The 23,368-nt window shown below is 41.0% G+C and overlaps 1 protein-coding gene across 1 annotated transcript in view; it reads left to right on the top strand.

Annotated features, from left to right (window-relative positions):
* The window catches only part of LOC121341910 (VPS10 domain-containing receptor SorCS1-like), a 256,711-nt gene that overhangs the window by 76,152 nt on the left and 157,191 nt on the right, over positions 1-23,368 (top strand). Inside the window, exon 2 of the mRNA XM_041415866.1 lies at positions 5,231-5,298. Within this exon, the coding sequence (XP_041271800.1) occupies positions 5,231-5,298 (68 nt within the window). The remainder of the gene's footprint in view (positions 1-5,230; positions 5,299-23,368) is intronic.

Here is a 23,368-nt window from a genome sequence, read left to right as displayed (position 1 = left end):
TACAGGTAACAATGTAAAATTCAGGGCCCAAGAAGCTGTAGTCAGCACCTTTAGAAATTTGATCATGGTGTTCTGTTTGAAAAAAATTCTATCACTGCAAAGCCATGAAAGTTTGTTGTGAATTTAGACCCTGTTGTGCTGTGTAAGGTGGAGAGCACTGAGAGGACCTGAGGATGATGATGGGAGTATCTCTGATTAAATGTGTTGAAGATAAGAGCTCTGTTGGTGTAAATGAACTTGAGTTGTATTATCACAGACCGTGTTGTGTGGTGGGTCTTTTGTAATGGTGATCAAACCTCAAACACAGTGATGGTTGTAGTCCATGTCCTTTTTTTAGCTGAGCATGGGCATCTTTTGGCACAGTACTCGTGTTGCATTCCCAGGAACAAACTTGCCATGGTCAGTGGGTACAGGGGAGTGTTACAGCTGCCTGACCCAGTGTGCTGGGAGCTCCTCAGTGCTGCTTTCTGTGGCAGTGTTGACTGATTTGCTTTGAGGACACATGTCATAAGCCCAGATGAATTTACCATGGCACAGAGTGCAGCCTGTTGCTTACTTCCCAGTGAGGTATGAACCTGATCAGTAGCACAGAGCAGATTTCCTGGCCAGCTAGTTCAGCACTGTTTGATGAGAGAAATATTTTTTTTTTTTGCCAGGGGAGAAAACCATTTAATTACCTTTGGAACTTGTGCTGTGGTAAAGGACAAGCTCTGGCCCATATCCTGAGGGAGCCTTGCTAGAAGTATTTACAGAGTAGTTGAAAACTACTCTGTAAAGTAGTAGTAGGGTCAAGACAAAGATCTAAGCCAGTTGTAAACCTGGGTCAGAAGTGCAAGGAAGGCTATGGTGAGACAGCATAGATCACTTGGTCATAAGCCAAAGTAGGTCTGGGAAAAATTTAGCCATGGTTACCCTAGAATTTCTGCTGTGATAGCAAAGATCCTCCTGGGCCTAATCTAGCAAGATCACTTCTGCCCAGTGAATCTCTCTGCTAATCTCTTCTGCCCAGCCACTGACTTATGTTTTGAAATCTGTTCAAAACATCTTCACATCTCAAGTTTTAAAAAGCAGTTAGAGGTCCGGATTGGTTAACAAGATATGGGTTTTTTTGAAAATGTTCTTATAGTTTGAAGAAAACCATGATGGTGCCCAAGGTGTGAATGCCTTGTCTTTCCCAGAATAGTCACTGGGAACTGATTTCCTTTGGGAGATGGTGAACCAGGTTTAAGCACCTCCTTTGTCAGTCTGTCTTCCCAGGTGTCTGTTTCTTGCACTTTGTCTGGGTAACTAAATCCATTTTTAATGGTCTGTCTCTTGGTAGGTGCACTCATTTTGGGATGTAGTAAACCCAGGATCAGATATCTTTTGCTCTGAGCTGTCAGAGCAGAAGTGATAAAGTTTTGTTTCTCCTTTCCCACCTGCTATGGCAGAATAATCCACTTCAAGTGCTGATCCTAATGAATAACAGACTTTCTGAAGCCTTGTATTTCTGTGCAAGAGGAAGGGTTATCTGTATTCACAGCAGAGCTGGAATAAGACTGAATTTTTAGTTCCTTTTCATTCTATTTCTAGTTTGCTTGGTTTTTTTCTTCTTGCTCTTGTTAGCTTGCATTGATTGGTAAGTGGTAAAAAAGGGAGAAAAACACACAGTCCCAGAAAGCAAAAACAAAGCAAAAAATGAAGAAAAGGCGAGAGACTATTTTCATTTCATTACTGTGCTTCTTCACAGCCCCTATTCTGACATTTAGAACAACATAATATGCATGTCTCTGTTCATTAGGTTCCTCAGTACTACACAATGACAGCCACAGAGGGTGGGGGGAAAAAAGAAACAATCTTAAACATGAACTAACCTTTGCAGGCTAAATAACAAAGAAATGAGAACAGCAAAGAAGAAAAATTATTTCTGAAAAAGTAAATATATCTGAAATCATGGCCTTGCATATGTAACTCAACTATCATTACAAAGGGGGAAAAAGAATAGTGGTCTCTAGGGCAGAAATAACTAATTTTCTGCCAAATAATTTGTTTTGCACGTATATGTTTGAGCAGATCTATTACTGGTATTTGTAAACCACAGTAAATGACACAAGGAGACTGCTGAAACCATGGATAATCTTAAAGACATTTGGAAGCTGATACAGATTCTCAAAAATTAAAAAAATTCTAATAGAAAGAACAGCTCTTACGTGTTGTTGAAGTAGTGTACCTATTCCAAGGATAATAGTTCCTGCACCAAGTGGAGATATCAAAGCTCTTAATCCAGAACCTGGTGCAGGTGTCTGCCACAGCATAGTGTCAAATACAAATCGTGAGAATGTTAAATGCTAAGATTTTCTCCTAAATCTACCAGGAAGTCAGGATATAGCAATATTGCTTAGGGTCCTTGATGTAGTTAGTCAGGAACTGACATGCATGTTTGGATGGGTCCAGGGATGCCTCTGGAGAAGGATTGTTAGATCTATATCAAAAAGAATTGTGATGGAGTACAGCTGGCTTTCTTCCCCCATCAGTTCCAAGACTGCATAACTTTAAGATTGTGTGGGTTTTACTGAAATTTATCGAGGAAGCAAAAAGAACAAAAGAGACATTCCAGCCCTCTGGAGGGGAAATATTTTGATTTCTTCTACTGGCACTTTTAATTTTTTTTTTTCATTTCATATTCTTTTTGGGATGTCAATTACAATTTTCTGTACTCAAATGATGAGACTAAAATTCTCAATGGAGTTTTCTTTCATGGCTGTTTTAAGATTTGTAAATTTTCCTCACTTGGGAAAAAGTAAAAATTGAAGTGTTTTATGAAAAATAATTCTCAGTCTATTTAGCACCACTAATTACACACTCCTGATCTTAGTATTCCATAAAATTAGCCTGATTCTAATTCTGGGATTTTACAGTTTCTTGATTCTTGTATGATCTTCCCCAAGAGTACATCAGCCAGTGGCAAGGAACAGGGATTTAAAAAATCACACTGCTTTTCCTGTTTATTCTTCCCAATTTCTATGCCTGCTTTCTTCAGGTCTGCTTCTAAGACTACCAGATGTCAAAATATTAATTGGGGGAAACATTCGTTAGTCACTTATGTCTCTGGTACCTCTGGCAAGCAGAGCAGGAGAGGGGCAAGAGGAGAAAACAGGACTTGGAAGGAGATATAAGGAGCTGTGCAGCTGCTTTGCAGGTCCCAGGGAGGCTCACAGCCAGGGTATGTGCAGCTCCCCCTTGATGTCTCCACACAGGAGTGGAGTTCACAGCTGCCTTTCATTGGGTTGGTATTCAGAAAGGCTTTATGTGCACATCCCATCCCCTTCTTTGGTCTTCTCCCCCTTGGTTTTTATTTACTTGCTAAGTAGGGGGATTTTTAGACCTGTCCAGAGGGGGCTATGAGAGGTGGCAGTGACACAGCTGTGGATCTGGAGCTGACAGCTGCCCTGCTGTCATTGATAAGCATTCCTGGGAGGGTGGAGATGGAAATGCAGGATTTACAAAGCCCTCGATGGGCATTAGCTCTGGTGAAGATTATGTGCCCACCCCAGCTCTGGCTTCTGCCTTGGCTGGGTTCCCACCTTGGCTCCCTCTTCAAAGAGGGACCTGCCAGGAGAGAGGGAAGCTCTTTTCTGCCAGCACTGGGGTTTTGGGGAGCAGAGGGGATGTCCATGTCAGGGTGCCCTGGGGAGCAGAGGGGGATTGTGGCTGCTGTGTGAGTTTCCCCATGAGCTGCACATGACTGGTGTCCATGCAGATAGGAAGTGCTTTGGGCAGCCTTTCTCCATGCTGGGAGTGATTTAGGAGTCGTGCTGTAGAAGGAGATGTCAGAGGTGTGTTCTCTGCCCCCTGTACTGCTCTTTCTGCTGTCTCATGTTGTGTACTGGAAAGAGATAATTACTATTGTGGCTGTTTCAGGATGTGTAGGAAGTAGATGGGCTTTTGGCTTTGGAAAAGGCAGTGGTGAGTCTGTTCCTCCGCTGTGGCAACTCTGTGCCATGCTGGTGCCAGCTGGCATTGGGCTGATGGGCACAGAACTTCCACAGTCCTTTGCTGCACAGCTAAATTGATTGAACAGTTTTATCAAGGAACCAGGGGGACTGTGTGTCTGTGAGCCTCATTTCTGAGGAACCCAGGCTGAAAATAAGAGGTATATAGATCAGAGGTTTTGTCAGATAAGAGTTGGGTCTCTAATTTACTGTGGTTTTAATGGGATAGGGAGGAGGATAAGATATACAGTGAGCTGGCAGGGAGACATGCAAAATGAATTAGTAGCAATAATAATGGTCTGGTAGTTTGTCCCAAATGTAGATCTTGTTAAAGAAGCCCATCATATTGAAAGTCAGAAATAAGTTTTTAAAGACACTAACAAAAGAGCAAGCTGAAATCTTTTGCTGCAAATTCTTTTTGCTAAAATTGCTTTCCTCCCCCTGGTAAGGTAATTTTATTGTAGAAGTGCCTGCTTTGGCAGGAGGGAAAAGCTCTTTATCGAAAGAGCTAATAAAAGTCATAAACTTGGAAACATTTCCATTCTGGCTAAACCTAAAACTTTTCAGTGAAGTTACAGAAGCATTGGTTGTTAGAGCTATTTGAAGGTCCTCAGTTCAACCTCTTACTCCAAGCAGTGTTATCACCAGCTATAGATCAGGTCAGCCATGACTTTGTCTAGCCAGATGTTAAAAAACTCCAAGGATGGAGGATTTACAGATGTTCTGTGTAGTCTGTCCAGATGTTAAACTATTACCCTAATTGAGATTTTTCCTGATGTCCAGCCAGTCCACTGGTGATCATTGTGTCAAATCATCTGCTGTAACCAGAAAGTGTTTGACTGGAGACAAGCCAGTGGTTTATCTGTGCACCACAGCTGTGAAAAGGATCAGTAGCTTCAGTGTATGTGAAACAGAGCAGAAAATAGTCACTATTTCTACTGCATACAAGATCTCGTCTTGTATCCTGAAACTCTGTCTAGATCTGAACTTATTCCCACTGCACTCTGCCTCCTGGGGTTAAGGGAAGAACCTGTTGGTGATGTTATGCAGAGGAACTGAACAAAAAAAAAGGTCCAAAAAAAGGTTCAACATATATCTCTGCAAATTCTTTCCATGTCAGTTTAAGCAATTGCTTTTAACAATTCATTCAATTATGTTAAGCACCCATTAAAGGAATCCTAAGCCCTCCCTGGGGTCACTTCAGTTCTGTGAGATTGTAATTGTTTGAGACTAACCATGATTTCTTCTTTTGCCTTTAGGTGATTCTAATTCTGACAAAGCTGTATGACTACAACCTGGGAAGCATCACAGAGAGCTCTCTTTGGAGGTATGGAGATAAATTGAGTTAATAATTACCACCTTGCGTAAATAGGAAAAGCCTGATACAATTCTTTTATTGAGTTTAATTAGATTTCTTTAAAAGTGTTGGAAGGTTTCTAGCTAAACCTTCTCTCACTCCTGTCCTTTCATACTCAAGGACAAAAAGGCTGAAGTCTCATTGTCTTGTTTCAGCCAGATAAGGCACTTCTCAGATATTCTGTCTTTTGATTTCACCTTTCCCATCTTATTCAGATTGAAATCAACCATTTGGTTTACTTTTGGGACAACTGAACAGCCCAAAGTCCTTGTTTATAATGAAGGATCTCATGGCTGGTCTGCCCAAATTATCCTTATGAAAAGCCATAGTTGCTGAGGCTGGGGGAACATCTATGAGTGACAGATTAGAGTGTTAGTCTGTTGATTAGAACTGATGTGATTAGCACTAGATAATTGATTTCCACTTGTGTGAACTTGACTGCTGGACCAATTTAAAGGGAGTGTTTTGAGAATTTAATGATTTAAAAGCATGCCATGCACTATGTGAGCCAAAGGGAAGAGCTGGGCCATGAACAGTTTCTTAAGGCAGCTATTTGGATTCAACATGAGCAGATGGTTCCTGGTTTTATTTCCCTGAAAAATTAACCCAAGAACTGTTTCCTCTTTCACTTCCATGAGCTGAAAGGGTGGTTTTCTCAGAGTTTCATCTGTGAAGCTCTGGTGGGAAGCTTAGGAGTTTTGTATGCAGGTCACTGATGAAGGCGGATAGGCTGCTGGCAGGATAGAAGAAAACTGGGTATTTGAAATCTCTTGTTGGAGTGAACTTGTTTTGATAAACTTATATTGGAAAGGGGTTTTCTTTTGTAAGGGAGAACTTTGGGACAGAAGCAGAACAAATAAACTTTTTGCTCAGGAGCTGAGTGGGTTTTAATAGAATGATAGAGGAGGGAATTGGCATGAAGTACATTCTGAACTCAGGCTATTGCTTCACCCACTGCCTGAAAAAATAAAACTAAAACGAAGCAGACTAAAACCTAAAGAAACATAGAACTTCTAGGATTTATACTGAGCAGTAACAGTGATGCTCATAAGAATGAGTATTTTGTGGGGTTGCATAAATGGTTTTTCATACCGTTATGGGCGGTTAATCAGTCTTTTCATACACCTTGCTGCCATGACTTTCTAGTCCTTTGTCTTTACTATGGTGTATGCACACGTAAAGGGTCTTTCAGGGCTGTGGCTTTGGCCATGTTTTTCTACAGGGAATTTGTGCTAGATTGTTTGATTTCTCAGTGGTTTTGAAAAAGAATATTCATAAATACGAAAAACATTTTCATTTTCTTTGACTACTCTTAAGTAATTTCACCATGAGAAGTACTCACCTCTGCTTTGTCAGTCATTGCTGAAGTTATGGCATTTCAGCATGCAAAGGCACCTCCTTCCCCATTGCTGACAGTACTGAAGATCTGCTTCTGTGATGCAGGACTGTGTTGAGGTACTGTTTTCTGACTGAAACTAGGACAGCCGCATCAGAGTGGAAGGCACAGTTCCTGATGAGATGTATGAATGCAGCACAAAATTGTGCTGATGGCCTTGTGCTCTTTTCTGTTTCTGGTATCTGTGGAGCATTCCACAATGACATAAAATTTTGCCCTGATTAAGAAGGAAGGGACTGTGTGGATGTCACTGGAGGATGAAACAGATAGCTGAGACCCCAGCAGTGTTGCAGCCCTAGAGTGAGGGAAGGGCACTTTTCCTGACCTCAGTCCTAATCTCAGGATGTGTTTAACAACATAAAAATAGGATGATTGTTTCCTCTAGTCTGGAATTTTACCACCAAAATCTGTCTGATAAAACGCAAAAATCTGAGTATTTTATGAAAAATAATTCTCAGTCTATTTAGCACCACTAATTACACACTCCTGATCTTAGTATTCCACAAAATTAGCCTGATTCTAATTCTGGGGTTTTACAGTTTCTTGATTCTTGTATGATCTTCCCCAAGAGTACATCAGCCAGTGGCAAGGAACAGGGATTTAAAAAATCACACTGCTTTTCCTGTTTATTCTTCCCAATTTCTATGCCTGCTTTCTTCCGGTCTGCTACTAAGACTACCAGATGTCAAAATATTAACTGAGGGAAACATTCGTTAGTCACTTATGTCTCTGGTACCTCTGGCAAGCAGAGCAGGAGAGGGGCAAGAGGAGAAAACAGGACTTGGAAGGAGATATAAGGAGCTGTGCAGCTGCTTTGCAGGTCCCAGGGAGGCTCAAAGATGAGGACATATGCAGCTCCCACTTGAAGTCCCCAAACAGGCTGGCACCAAGACCATATGAAAATGGTTATCATATCTGACCTTCCTTCCTGTATTATAATAGCATTCATTCTTAAGTTTTAAATTACCCTCAGCCATCAGGGTAAGGTGTATGAGGAGCTGAATAATTTTCTTTTTGTTTTAGTATATACCAGGGGATTAATATTGCATGAGCTGACCTTCTCAATATCTTTTGGAGTATGTTAAAAGTTTTAGTACCTGTGACATCTTAGAACAAGGAATTCCATAAATTATTTGAGGAACCAGTTGTCTTACTTTGAAGCCCTCAGCTTCACTTGGCACATGTCACTTATCAAGACTTCCTTGCATTTGTATGGCCAACCATCCAGAATCCCTGGGAAGTGCTTTTAACAGGGAAATGCTGGAGAACCACAATCAACCCACTTGTCTTTGCAGTGCTCCATTATTTGTGCTTGGCCCTTAAGTGCTCATGGCTGCTCTGGAAGCTGCCAGTTCACTTCCTTGGATTTTCCTCTCTCCTGTTACCTTAAGCAGGCCTGTGCTGGTTACACTGTGCTCTGTCCTGAGTCTGCCTCTGCTGTTAGATCCCCCCTTACAATGCAGCCATGCCTTCAGGTCACTGGTAAATATGCTTATCAAAATCCCAGGACAGCTTCTCTGTTCCTAATGTGATGGAAGGAAATGGCAAGGTGGGCATATCTTATTATTCTGTGTACCTGAAAGAGGTTATTAGCTGTTGCTCCTCCTGGCTGCTTAAGCAACATGTTAATTTAAATCTCCCTGCTTCTTTGAAAAGGATAGAACAAAAATAGGTTTGAGAGAAGGCGGGAAACAGATCTTGCAATTTATTTCATGCCTCTGTGTTTCATTCTGGGGAATGGAAGAGAACATCATCTCATGTCTGGTTTGCTTTCTGATATCAGGAGTTCTGATTCTGAAGGATAGAGGGGAAAGGTAGTTCTGCAGGTACCCACAACTCAAGAGGAATCTGTCTTGAATATATGACAGAGAAATTCCACTTCTGCCTCCTGCGCTCTCCAAAGGTTGGTGAGTGATGGGGGGCTGTAGAAGCATGTTACTGACACAGTAATTTGTGCAATAGCTGGTTATAAGCACATCTGGAATTCCAAAGTGTATTTGGGTGATTTAAGCATTCTTACTGATTGGACTGTAACCACCTATAACCCAACTGTGCCATTGCCTACAGGATATGAATCTATCCTCTTTATAAACACATTATTTCCTGCTAGGATTAAGTTTTTTTATTTCTCAGCCAGTTTACTGTAGCTGGCTGCAGCACTGAGGGATGGAGAACATCCTTCTAAAACTACTGACAAATTAAAAGGCCACTGGTGACAGACATGAAGAGAGGAAATACAGTAAGAGAAAAGAGACAGGAAGAATCTGTATAATCGAGATTGTTAAGGCTCTGTGTGCACTGAGCTTTGGATAGCAAGTGAGATGCTGCTTCTGTACATGATAAATGAAATTTTGCATCAGGCTGGGCCTGACTTTAATTATACCACTGTCCTCTCAGCAGACTTTTTCCACAGATTTAGTTGAGAACTTTTTATTTACTTTTTGTTACTCTTTTTATAGAAGAGAAAGAAGGTGGAGAAGGAAAGATTATCTGTCACTGAGCAATTAACTGAGTGTATTGGATTTATTTCTCTTCCTCCCGTAGATATCTCTCAGATCAAAAAGAGGATTAAACTGTGAGAGTTAGGAGAAGATGTTTTTACCACTGGAGTAAGATAAGCTTGCATTTCAAATAAATAAAAATGTCAGAATTGTGTGCACGGTATCCATGAGCTGTAGACAGCTGTGGGAGGACTAATCTTTTCCTGTTTGTGTAAATATGATGCTCTGGAAAGATGTGCATGAACAACACTTTCCCTCAGGACCATGAGAGGCTCTCAAGCTATGAGTGCTGCCATTCACCTCTTTGCCTTCTTATTGCTCTGTATTTGGTCAGAAATTAGTAATTTCCTGGAACTTTGTGTGAAAATAACAGTAATTAAACCTTTCTTTTCAGCCAGAAATTAGGAAGATGTAGAGTTTGCTTAGTGTGAGAATATTTTAAATCATAATCTGTTGCTGTGTTAGTTCTGGAAGTTACTGATGATAATCTTGACACTCCAACATTTTTCCTGAGCTCTGAACTACCCAGTTCAGGAGTGATTATCACTTCCAACCTGCCCTTTACTGCTTCTAGTTTCTGCATTAAGGAAGCTTCAGCACATATGCCATAAAGAAATCTCAAGGATGCTGAAAAATACTTATGTCTCATGTAGATCTAGATTTAATTTTCCGTATGTAAAGTGGGGGTTGTTTATGGTTGCTAATTTTTTTTATTCTTGGAAAGCTAAAAATGGATCTGTTTCTAGTTTTTATATGGTCCTTTTATTTAAACTTGAACTGCTATTTTAACTCCTCCATCAGTTTACTTATCCATTCCTTCCACCACCACCGCTGCACATCATGCTACAACTCCGTCCTTTCAAGAAGGGAATTTGGGTTGTAATCTAGAGAAGAGTCAGAGTTGACCCCAGCCCTGTGTCTATAAATACTACAGGTGTTTTGAAGCCTCCCATGTTGATGTTTCTGCATTCAGTTTCCTGGCTCCTTTCCCTCTCTGCAGATGAAAACCATAACCACCCAGAACTGTCGATGCGTTTGTGGAGATTTTCTTCTCTGGACTAGCGAGTTTTTGGAACAGGAGACTTGAAAGTTTGACTGTATTTGCTTACTTCCTTTATGGGGAATTTCTAAGTTATGTCTTTTATTGTAGTCATTGTTCTCCTTCCTGGACCTTTTATGCAGGTTCTTTACTTCTGTGTTGCAGATTGACTGTTTTCAACTCACATTTATCTTTTCCCTGCTAAGCCACACTAATAAGGTTATAATGTGTGGCTTAGTGACACGGTGTGCTCTGCAACAGCAGATTAGGGTCTTCTAGCTGAAGTAGGAGGTAGGAGAAGCAAATGCATATCAGAGGAGCTGAAAAAGTGAGGGGAAGGAAAGTCTCATTAAGCACATTTTAGCCAGCAGTTTTATGGGGAAAAGGAACTTGAAAAGGACTATTTGAAAGGCTTTTATCTATAAATAACGGTGTCCCAGTTGCTCAGTGTAAGTCACTTTTCTTAAATGAATATCAGAGCTTGATAAATGCTGCTACATTATCTCCCATGGGCCTTTAGTGACATTGTAACAATGACATTTCCTTGTGTCTTTGGTTTAATCCTTTTTCCATTTTCTCCCCTGCAGACGTAGGAACCTCTGGCTGGTCTGTGTATAGATGCTGGAGGGTTTCTGGGAGAGGGAAGAATGGGTTTGCACACTCAGCTGTTCATGTAGGAAGCAGTAGCATTTTATGGTTTGATCACAGTGGGAGATCTGCCTGCACTGCAAGTGGGCTTAGAACATGGATCTTTATGCCCTGTGTGTGGAGCTCAGTGCAGCCTTTTTCCTGTGTATGGGGACACTCTGTTCAGCCATCAGGACCCCTAGGGACCTAACAGCTTCTAAAAGGATCAATTTTTGTACCTAAGAGGGCTCATTTCACCCTGGTGACTAACAGCAATAAAAACTTTTAGCACAGTCAACTCTTCTACTTGGCCGCCAGAGTTTCCTTGGATGTTCCTTTTGGAGCTGGTTATCAAAACCAGCTCCAATAAAGATGAAGGGTGGGGAGGGGCAACCACCAACCAATCAAAAAAAAGTGCACCCCAAACCCCCCCAAATGACCTACCTAGGAAACAACCCACAGCAGGTGCTTAGTTTAGCAGGAAACTTAAGTTTTATTGAATTTTACCAGTTTTACATTCCCTAAAGAATAAAACCATTGCATTTTGTGGCATATCATGTGTGTTTGTCTAATCAATCTCATGTAAATTCTGCCTTGACTTATCTTGAAGAGTCATACCCTGATATTATGAAGGATCAGATTCGGATGAGAATTTAGTGATGTGCTTCTCACTCCCTGGTCTGTGAGGATAAAATATTCAGCACTAATGATGATGTAAATTTATTAAGCCTATTAAAAATGTGTTCTCTGTTGCAGCCAGTCATGAAATGTAGGAGTGTTATCAAGTAAATCAGAAAGAATCCAAATCCATTTTCTGCATGAAAGAAACATGTAAATCAAGATAATGAATATTAATGCTGACATATATTAGCAATATACTGTAAATAACAAATGCATCACGTTCATGCCACTTAAAAGGCATAAACTGTTTCCATGTACTTTGTCATTCTTACTCTGCAAATTAGATGATGAACTTCCATATCTGTTTCTTAGGCTGTACCTGTTTGCTCAAATGATGTTGGTAAAACATAACAGAAATATCTCTGGTTCTGGTCCACAGGGTTCATCCGTCTGCTGTGGCTGTGTAATAACTGCAGACAAGCTAGACTGGAGCTGATGTCTAGGGGGAAAGACAAACCACACAGTACTTAAACAGTACAGTTCATAAACACAAAGTAAAACACCCTTTGTGTTCTGGTGTTTCCATTCCTGTCATATGTCTATGCAGTCATTTTGCAGAGCTGGGTAAAATTGTACTCATCTCTTCGGGGGGGGGGGGGGGGGGTGTATCTACTTCTAATCACCAAAATGAAAGAGTATATTTGGGGCTGAGCTTGGATTAACAGGGAGATACTTCAGCTGAAAGCATTTTATAAGCTTGAGATCTAAACGCTAAGGTTTTCAGATCCAGGTCCCAAATACGTTTGCATCTGCACCTCAGGAATTATCCAGGCAAACAGTCAAAGCTTATTGTTCCTGCAGAAAGAGCCAGGCATATGTCATTAGGTCTTTCTTGGAGGACTTAGTGAAGCACCTGGAAAAGATGTGCTGTAGAATTGTATATTTAAATATGTATCAATGGTATGTTTGTTGTGCAGCATAAACTGACTGCCATTTGTCCTGAAACATAGTGCCTTACTTGGAACTATTTTTTTTTTTCCCTGATTTCTCTAACCTACCAAATAATTGGTCAAAATGGAAAAGGACAAATGAAGCTCACAATTATTCAATTAATGCCTTCAATAATGGTAGCAAAGCTGGCTCTTGAGTCTGATCCTGCCAGTGGTTCCTGTGACAGTGGCTGCTGTGCTTGTGGAGTGGCTTTTCTGTGTAAAGTAGGACATCGAGGCATGAGCTGTTCAGTAGGAAGGCACAGAGTTCTTTAGAAAGGCTGAAGCCGCTGGTTGAGACTCAGATCTGTGTGTGCACAGAATTGTTGGTGGATATTGTGCAGGTCACTGGACCAGCTAGGGCAAGGAAGGGTCACTTTGCCCTTGTCATTAGGATGTACCATTTGAGGGGCTGTGTGTACTCAGCACTGGGAAAGTTTGTGCTTGTGTGACAGGGCCAACGTGGGGGAGACTCAGTTCCTGGTGAGCAAGGAATTAATTTGCAGCTTGAGTTCCCCTTACGTAGGAGGAGGCATGGGGGAATTCAGGAACTTTTCTCTCCTGGCTGGCAGCTTCCTGCTGCTATTATGCCAAGTCATTTCACTGGTGAGATGCATTAAGAGGCAGAGGAAGATGTATCCTCCTGATTATGAACATCACTTGTAATGTGCTCTAAACTGATACTGTGCTTTGCCAGTGGGAGGTAAAAAGCCATTTCTTTTCACCCATTTCCCCCTATCCCTCAAATGAGTTTCTTCTGCAAGGAATTTGTGTGAATTTCCCCAGCATCCACTGTAGTGTGTGCTGTGTAGCTGAGTGTGAAGATAAAATCTCTTTTCAATGATCCTGCAATCTAGATAGGTGGGAGTATCTATGAGAGTTGCTGAGTTGAAAAAGAACAGAAATTCAGAAACACCACATGTATTGTGCATTAAATGACTTCATGAGGAGAGAGAGACTGATATCTGATCTTTCTCCAAGGCAAATTTTTTGCAGAAAGAGTGTTATTCATTCTACTAATGTACTTTTACTGCTGTATTTTATGGCTATGTACATATCTGTGTAGGTGTTCTCATTAATTTTCTTCTGGTTTTCCTTCAAGCCTGAGCTGCTGGAGTTGGGTGGTTGCTCAGAATCTCAGATTTTCTGTGGTAGGAGAAAGCCCCAGTTCCTGGTTTTCACACAGTGAAGAGAAAATTGAATAGCTTCAATTGCTGTACAGATGGGAAAGCCCAAACACAGACTCTTCACACTTAGTTCCTTAGAGCTTTTTTCTTAATTGCTTGAAGTATCTTAGCTGTGAAGACAAATCAGGACAGGATGGAAATTGAATAAAAATGCAATGGGTTCCTCAATGAACTGAGCATGTAGGTACCTCTTTGTCATACCAAGGGCTAAGGTTCAGCTCTGGTCAGGCCAAGCAGAACCTCAGACCTGCTTTCCTGAAAACCAGCTGAATGCTGGCTGATGGCTTGTATGATTACACTGTCCAGCATCAAAAAGAAATCCCAAAGAGTTCTTTTACTGAATTTCTGTTAGTGTTTGCTTTTGATAAAATTAGAGGTTTTTTCCATTTTCATAGTTGTAATGCTACAAAGATGCTCTCTCTTCTATGGCAGAACATGAATAAATGAGACACGCCCTCGGAATTAATGGGGAACTGTATATTTCCTATATATTTAGGGGGAAATAAAACTGGGTGGAAAGGATACAGAGACTGAAGAGATGGCAGATTTCTTGTCACTTATTAATAGTCAGGCCCAGCAGGCCCTGGCTGCCTGTCTTGAGCTGCTGAGAGATTTTTGTTAAGCTGCTGGCTTTATAATCTGCACAGCATTCAGCTGCCAGTCTGATGGGCCCTGTAACCTCTGGGGACAAAGGGATGCAGTCAAAATCAGGCCAACATTGTCTTTTTGTATTTGAATAGAAAACCTTTTTCAAATAACCTGAAAGGGAAATAGGAGGCCAGAACAACTGTCTGTTTAATTACCCTTCTGTTATACAGCAAGATAAAAGGAATTTTTAGGCAGTTCTAAGCTCCCATTCTGCTTTACCAACAAGTCACTGTTTTCTTACTGATAGTTCGAGTGTTTACATTGTCAGCTCCAAAAGATCAATTTAGGAGGCTAAAAACGACACATTTTTAGTCTCCTTTATTTCTCCAGTGTTTAGAGCTATGGAATGAAAAGGACAGCTCTGAGTCCTGGCCTTCCTACATCCAGCTTTTTAGGCAAGCTTCTTCACCGCTGTGTGTGTGGGTAATAAGGTTACCTGCCCATCTACATGAGCTGAGGGTTTTGTATTAAACTAGTTAATAAAATCCAGTCTTGGAAAAGTGAGAGTGGAGAAACCTGCATAAACCTACAGTCTCTGTCCATGGCTGAAGCCTAACAGAGATCTGATCTATGCTTTACCAAGCCAGATGTCTGATATATTCTCTTCCACTGCCTAACAGAACCACGAGAAACTCCTGTGTGTCTTTGCAGGATGGATTGTCATCTTTGGGTCAATGTGTGATATTGTTAGTTTGGATTTTGCCTGAACAGAGGCTAATCCTTGCAAAAGAATTAGAAATGAGAACCCATTCCTTTTAAACTCCTTCCAAGGGGTTTAAACACCACAGGTGTTTTATGACCACAGACTGTATGCCAATACTGGGAAAAGCACTAGATGTAGCAGCAACCTGAAATTTTTATTTTATTTTTCTTCATAAAGAAAATTTTATTTTCTTTATGAAGAGATGAAAAAAGCTTTTTTTCCTAACTGTATGTGCAACTTTTCAGTTTCTCTGTTCTTCTGTTTTCTGTGAGGTGAGGGAGGCAGAACTAGAGCCTTTCTTTTCCTCCTTACTCCATGGTGGGGCTGCCTAAATGAAAGCAATGCCATTCTGTGGAGTAGGTAAGAATGTGAAGGTTTTGCACAGTTCTTCCTCAAAATGAGCTTTCCTTGCTAGAGTTTTCAAGAGGGACTCTGATTTTTTTCCTAGCTTGCCTCCAGCAGTGCCCAATAAATGACAGCTATTAGCAGGGTTAAACGTTCAATAAGAAACGTACTACCTTTGAGGTAACTTTTCTTCTTTGAGCTGCTGCAGCAATCAGCTTATGCCCCAAAACATGAGCTTTGATGACTTGCCATCTGACATTATTATCTAGTTAAAAATGTAAGTTATCTCAATTATAGGCTGTTGGCCCTTTCCAGTGAGCACATCTGTGGCTTGCAGGGACTCTGACCTCCTTTGGCTGTGAGCAGTGTGCACTGACTACAGGCATTGTGGAAATATAATTTCTCTTCACTTCCCTGCCAATGCTCGAGTGACGATGTGCTCCCTTGTTATGAGGCAGCATAAAATTTAGAGGCTAGTCACGGTGAAGGTAGTAAGAAAGAAACTCAGAGACCTCAGTAAATTTTCCTTCTAAGTGTTCCCTTTTCAAAGGTAAATGGTCTTATTCTTTGTAATCTCTCCCTGTATGTTAACAGCTTTCACAATGCTAATTCTTTTGTAAGAAAAGCACATTACAATCCCAGTCGACTTTATCTCTGGTAAGGGAGCCAAAGAAGGAAGAAGCCAATGCGCTTTTTAAAAATTTTTTCTTTACACTCCACCAGCTACTCAGCACACATGTATTGTAAATTCAAGATGTGGATGTTACTCAAAGAAGCAACTGTGATGTCACGAGTGTTTTAATGGCCTATGATTTATTTCCCTAAGTGCTTTATTAAGATGATGCACAACAGCATTTGGAAGCCAAATGCTGCCTTAAGAGAGACTTGGAGGAGTTATTTTCAATCTCCTGACTTTTCTTCCTCAGCACAGTAATTTGTTTGATTGGAGCAAAAGGGCCCTGGATTCAGAACAGGGATTCTACTTCTTATTTAGTGTTTCTTTGTGCGTTAATCAGCCCAGTTTGTGATCTGAGTGAGCAGGAGTATGAATGAACTTACTGTGATATGAGAGAGCTGCATGATTCAGGGAACAGGATACTGGCTGGGGTTTGGAGATTGGCGTTCTGGCGCTGTATGGGTTTGTGGCTGTTTGATAGTGAAATACTTGGCCAGGCATAATCCAGAATCAGCAAATTCATGAGAACCAGAAGTCATGTGCAAGGAATCCTGTCCTGGCAGGGTATTTCTGATGACATTCAGGAAGGTTAGCCGTAGGTGCAGTGATATAGGGCCTCTTTGCCATTAGTCTGGTGATAAATCTGGTATAATTTCCAAGTTTTGAGACAGGTAAGGTAGTGAATCAAAATGAGACCTGAAGTAGTCACAGTGGGCAAATGGAATAGTGAGCTGAGATCACTTGAGAAAAGGTATTTCAGTTCAACAGAGAATAATAGTAGGACAGGGGCTGAAGGCTGAACTTACAGGACTTCGTAATATCTACTTAGAGCATGGAGAAAGACTGGACAGTCTGTAATAGGCAACAAATTGAACTTCATGTCCCACTGTGAAAAGACTGAAATGCATTGATCTGATCAATGAGTCTATAAGCTAACGAGCCAGGAGCTGAATTTTTGAAGAAATTAGAACTTTGAAATGTTTAACATACTGACTTGGCATGTAAAGATTTTTAAGACAACATACAAATTTCAATAAAACTCTTCCCAAAATGGGATTTCTGGGCAAAAATTAAAGTGACTAACTGAAATGTCGATTTGAATTAAAGAATAGTCATAAAATTAAACAGACCAGAAACATTCTTCTAAGGTCATGGATAGAGCAAATGCATAAAATTGCAACTGAATCAAGTTTGGTGCCTGTTTATTAGAATAGTGACTTGGGAGGTATAACAAGGGGAAGAAGATATAAATGGTGGAATAAGGTGGCCAGATGATTACGCAGGATAGATAAAGGATGACAAATACCAATGAGAGATGGGGAGGAAATCTGAATTTTGGAGCAAAGAGGATTAGACATGGTTAAGATGAGAAGGGTTCTGTGAGGACTCAGCCCTTCTGCTTGTAGAAGCTGGTGTTAATTCACTGAGCTGAGTCAAACAGCACCACTTCCCACAAGCTCCAGAAATTACTTCTGCCCAGTGATATAAAAGCAGTGTCACCCTCCTTGTTAGGCTTTTCTCCTTACTATTGATATTACTTTGATGGCTACTATTACCACTTAGCTTTTTAACATCATTAAAGAGCAAAATAAACAGAAAAGGTGGGTGGAAATAGAGTTAGTGTAGCTGTAAAATCTATTCAATGTATGTCCCATTAGAAAATAATGGTCAGTATTGTAATAAGTATGAATTCATTCTTCAGGCCCTCTATTAGCGTAATTATGAAAACACTGGGCTTGTCAGTTGGCTTCTCCTACATTCAGTTGCTATTTTTTGTTTCAAAAGAAGCATGCTGAGTGAATTGGTTTAGAAAGAAGACGTAATAAAGCTCTGAGTAAACAGGGCTTGTTAATTTGTAGAATTTCTATTGAAATTGCATGAACAGAACATGTATAGAGATATAATAGCCTCATTTATATTTGTGGATTATCCCTAATGCATAGTAACTCCTGAAATGCTGATCAGTGCTCTACAAACAAAGGGAGAAAAAAGTCGTTTTCAGTTTGGTTTTGAAAAAAATGAAAGATCTAGTGTTTTTATGAAGACAAGCTGCATGTTGCAATTTACCCCCAAACCAAATCCATAATCTAAGTGTGTCTCATTTAACTGAGGGAATGTGTGAGGCTATTTACTTCTGTTATAATACCTATCACTCTAGCCTTTTTTATTATAAATAATTCCATCAAGTCATTAAGAATTGATCATTGAACAAGGAAGATCCACTGCAGTTGTACTGAGGGGTGTTTTGGATTGAACCAAGGATCCACTTGATCCAGTATCTTCGCTGTGAACCTGCAGCTGGTAAAGATGACAAGGGTGTAAGGACAAGGCCAAGCCATGTGTGTTACTTTTAGGATGTAGCCTTTCAGCTTATACTGACTTCTGCTTCCTTCACTTTTTAAAACACCAGAATGTTTAGCGGAGGTGTTTAGTAGCCCTTGGTGGGTGTATCTGAGAGGTTTGTTTGTTTTTCTCAGAATGTATCCATCGTTTGAACCAATACAATCTTTTAGTATCCAGGAGGATGGGCAGCTGAAAAGCTCCGGGTGGTTGTTGGCCTCTGTCAGCTGCAGAGACCTGAATTAGTGCTTGAGAAGGAGGAGGTTTTTCTGTGCCTTTAGCTATGCAGTTTCTTTTTCCTACACCTCTTTATATTTTTGAAATCTTACTGTGTGATGAAGGCAAACTCACCCAGCTCTTTTTTGTCTTCTAAATGAACTGGCCCCTCAGCATGATGGAGAATGAAAGTGACAAAGTAGTAAATGACACAAAATTTCACTGGTGTGTAGCCTTTAGGGCAAGGAGCTTCATATAGCAGCTGGAGAACAGAATGTTCTTGAGTTCTATTGATTGCTCCTTAAACATTGCTTTATCCTTTCAATGAATAAAGAAAGTAAAAAGGGAAACTTCAGAAAGCTCCATTCTGTAGTTAAGAAAAATTCTGGTCTATAAACTTGTCCTGTTGTACATTTGTATCATGCTTCTTAGTAGAGAATGGAATAATGGAAGACTAAAGGAGTGATGGTTTTGGATGATCTTCACCTCTGTATTGCTTGCAGGCTGGACAGATTGTCTCTACCACCTCAGAAATACTTTTTTCTTCAGAGAAGTGGTAACAGCCTTGACTCCTAAGACCCAGTTGTTTAGAATGAAAACAAACTGATGAAAAACATCAGTTACTCATATTTAATTTGTGGGCCTAAACCTACAATGGGGCATTATTGGCTTTTTGAATTTTCTGAAAGAATTTTATGGCTTCTCTGCCTTCTGGTTGAACATGATGTAGAGAATTTAATCTAGCTTCAACATAGAACAAGCCACTCCAAATGTACCTGTAGAAGTCTTGGTCAGAAAGGAAAAAGCAGAGTAAATTAAAATTCTAGTAAGCTGTGTCTTCTCTGTTGTGAGAATGAAATCTGAAAGGCAGCATTAGCTTCTGTAAGGTCTGGAAGTTCACCATCTGATGGGATGAGTCAGCCTCTACTGGCTGCGAAATAGCTTTTCACTGCTGGAAAGCTGGGGAGAAGAGGAATCATGTGGTTATTGCCAGCATTGTTCTCAGTGGCTGCAGGTAATGCCTGGCATGGGATGGTACCAACACTCACCCTGTCCATCTGCCCTTACACAGAAATTCCCCCTGTCACTTAAAGACTGACCACTGACACCTGTGTTAGCAACTCTGGGGCTCTGGTTTTGGTAGTGGGCTTTTCTTAATTTGGAAAACACAGAAAGGCCGTACCTCAGTTTGGCACATAGAGAAAGTACACACATGGTCTAAATCTGCCTGCATAATTCCATTCATTTTGGCACCCAATTAATTTATCATAGGAGCTGATGTCTTCCAGCTGCACCTAATGAGCTCAAATTCATCCAGGAAGGGGTAGAGGATGCTGAGTGAATCAACAACATCTCAGATTCCTCAGAGCCTTAATTTACATGTGTATTTGGCCTACACTTGACAGTGATCATGTGCATGCCTTAATATCCCACTGGGCATTGTCCTCCTGTTCTCCCACATCCTGTCCCTTCCTTTCCTCTCTAAACTGTTACTTCTCTGGCCTCCCTGCTTCTGGTATTTTCTTTGTTAGTTTTAAGAAGCTTTAAGTCTTGCTCTGAAAGCTAAGTAATATATTTTTTTCTGGAGCATCACACAGCAGTCCAGAACTTTCCTGATTGCAGATGTCATAAACATTTGTCTTCTCAATCACTAAAACTCTAGCAGGCTTTTATGTAATTATATAGAGTAATTACACAGACTCTCCTGTAAAATATCATTAAGTCTGTGGAAAGGCTTGTGCAGATTTCAGTAAGTTTTAGGTCAGGCTCATTACCTATCCAAAAAGACAGAATTTTTGTTGTCTGATTTGTTTTGTCTTTTCTCTAGGGTCCATAAGAGCACAAAGTTCTTTTGAATCAGTGTTTGTTTCTTTCTGTTTCTTTGGGCACCAACCAGTAAGGTAGCACCCTTGAACACAGTCCTTGTGCTGTGGCTATTCCAGCTGAGTATCCTGGGATTTGGGTGGATACAGCACATGGGTGAGCCCAGTGCAGTGGGGAAGGAAGTGTTGCTGGCACATCAGGCAGCGACTCTCAGGTTGCTGCCCTAATTCTTGGAGGAATTTACACCTTCTGGTGTTGGCATCCTATTTCTAGGAGAGATTTGCAGTGTGAATAGGTGCTAAAGTTAATATCCGAGATTAGGGAACTTAGAGGGCTCTATGAAGAATCAAACCCAGTTGCCTCAACAGTATGAACAGGGTTATCATCCACGGAATCAGAGATGTTAAGGCAGCGGTAAATTTTAAGGAAGAATTTGTCTGAGGATCAAATAGGTCGGGTGGATAACTTTGATCAATGGCCAGCTAAGAATGTTGTCCTTGTTATGTGTTTGGGGTCACTGTACCCTCTCTGGGAGACAAAACAGGAAAAAAAAAAGTGTTAGTCATCCCACAGGAGCTGTTAGACTTTCCTGACCAAGCTTAGCTCCTGTTTCTCTGCACAGGGTGCCACAGCCTCTCCTCATCTGTGGTTCTGTGGAGTGGCTGCAGGTGGTTGCCCTGTTTTGTAGGCACCAGCTGTGCCCAGTGTGTGCCTCTAACAGTGCTGCACAGCTGTGGCAGAGACCTGTGGCAGACAAATCTCATCTGCTCACATCATGAGCTGGCAGTGGTCCTGCCAGAAGGCCCAAGCTTGCTGCTCCTGATTTACAGAGCTCACAGGACAGTCTGTTCAGAACCTCAGCTATATTTGAAAATATCACTCTGTAATGTCTAAATGCCAAAAGGGGGAAAAAAAAAAGGATAAACTGCCAAGAGGCCTAGATTCTTTGAAGAAACAGGGCTGGCAGCATAACTCTTCTATTGACAGAGTCCTGCAAAAATGAGGTGGTTGCACTCGAGGAGCTGAACTTACCAGCCTGTAAATCGGACAGGACTTGTCAGCACTGTCAGCTGAGTTAATGCCCAGTGGTACAGTAAGGAAGATCCACTGCTGCTGTTGCCTTTCTGTCAGAGTCATGGAGTAGACAAGTGATAATATCTTCATTCAGTATAAAAAGACTGTTCCATTAATTGAAATAATAGACTAGGACTGGGTTTGTCTGGAGGTAGAGAACAGAGATCCAGACCCAGTCCTCAGGCAGGGGTAGATGTGATTTACTTACTGTTTGTGTTCCAGTGCTGTCATTTGCTGCACTCTAGGCTGACTGGCTGGGATTAATTTATGATGCTTTCTTACTAGTGCTTCCCCTAAAGTAGACTGCTGCTCCATTGCCCACCAGCACTGCAGATCAGATGATCTATCATTTGCCACAAGAATCACTTCTTGTGTGTTTTACCTGATTTCACTCCTGATTCTCTAAAGCAAACTTTGCTTTTAGCTGCTGCTTCATCTCCTCCATCTTTTTTGCTCTGTCAGCAAAGACTTCTATTCCAGCAGGTCCCAAAGGTGTGCTTTCTTAATTCCCTGGTAAATTTTGAAATGATTCCCTAGCTTGTACCAATCACTGGGCTGAATGTAGGTGTGCTGATTAGCTGCTGTGACAACTCTGTCTAATTAGCTGAGTTGGTTTCTCCTTCTCTGAGTACCCAAAGGAGATGTTTGGTTCAAGGTTTTATTAAGGTGAGCTAGGAGTTAATAATTATGCACAAGGGGTTGAAGACTGATCAGCCTCTGATCTAGCTCAACAGCCTTAATTAATGGAGGCAGTAAAAGTCTCATGTTTCAGGAGTGGCAGTACAATCACTAGAGTTGTCCACTTGTCCCCCTCTGTTTCCCTGTAGATTAAGATTCCTTTACCTGCTCACCTTTGCACAGCCCTCAGAAAACACATTTGAGCTCAATCAGTTCATGCTCAGACAAAAAAGTGATAACAGGCATTTTACCTTGGCTGTCCATTTTTTTCTTGGATAGTTGAGCATCATATTTAGGAATAGAGGCTTCAGTTAAATATCTCCTTCCTTGGGAAGAGAAACTCAATAAAGAACTGGGATCTAATCCACAGAAATTTCTCAAAGAACTGTAAATACCTGGAATGGGAAAGTGGGGATAGAAATGTTTCACAGTGCCAAGATTAGCCTTATTTCCACTTCCTGGCCAATAAGAACTCCCAGCATTGGTGGTTCCATCTGTTCTGCAGGATTTGGTTATGTTCCTGAGTCAGGGCCTAAATGCAGTTGCTTTTTCATGCTTTTCAACAGGGCTGAAGAAATTTGGTAACATATGCTCTTTTTTTTTGGTGCCTGTACACCACTGGGATGAAAAGTGTATCTGGCATATGCAAAGATAGAAGAGTTCAGAGTGATTTTCTTTTATTGGTAGTAAGGATTCAGTGTCTGCTGTTGCCACAAGGAATTTTGGAGCATGCAGTTTCTCTCCCACCCTCAGGTTCCTTCTTCTACTGCCCTGCATCAGTGACCAAGCATTCAAGTCAGTCTTGGAACACCAGTACCTTCTTTTCTGGCTACCTGTTTGCAGGGTTTGGGATTGTTTGTCTTACTGATGGATTTTCTGGGTGGTTTGAACTAGTTTGGGTTGTAACACATTTCTTCTGCAGACAGGATTGCTTCCCCTCCTGCAGGTTAAAGCCCTTCCTCTGCCTCATTCTGTCAATGTCCCTTAATGGTCCTTAAGGGCCATTTCAGAGGTAGCTTTTCCTGAGCCATGTTTTCTTGTTTCCTCCATTCACTTCAGGAGCAGCTTCTCTCATCTATCTCATCTTTTACACCATTTTGAAATGTCCTGTATAAAAACTGTTAGCAGCTCAGGAATCCAATAAAATGTAGTTTTTTAACTGTTAATGACGTCATA

Source organism: Onychostruthus taczanowskii, unplaced genomic scaffold (genome assembly GCF_017590055.1).
Source record: "Onychostruthus taczanowskii isolate IOZ18803 unplaced genomic scaffold, ASM1759005v1 scaffold5, whole genome shotgun sequence".
NCBI classification, from domain to species: domain Eukaryota; kingdom Metazoa; phylum Chordata; class Aves; order Passeriformes; family Passeridae; genus Onychostruthus; species Onychostruthus taczanowskii.
Note: the sequence above shows the minus strand (reverse complement) of the source record. Positions and strands in the feature narration are given on the sequence as shown.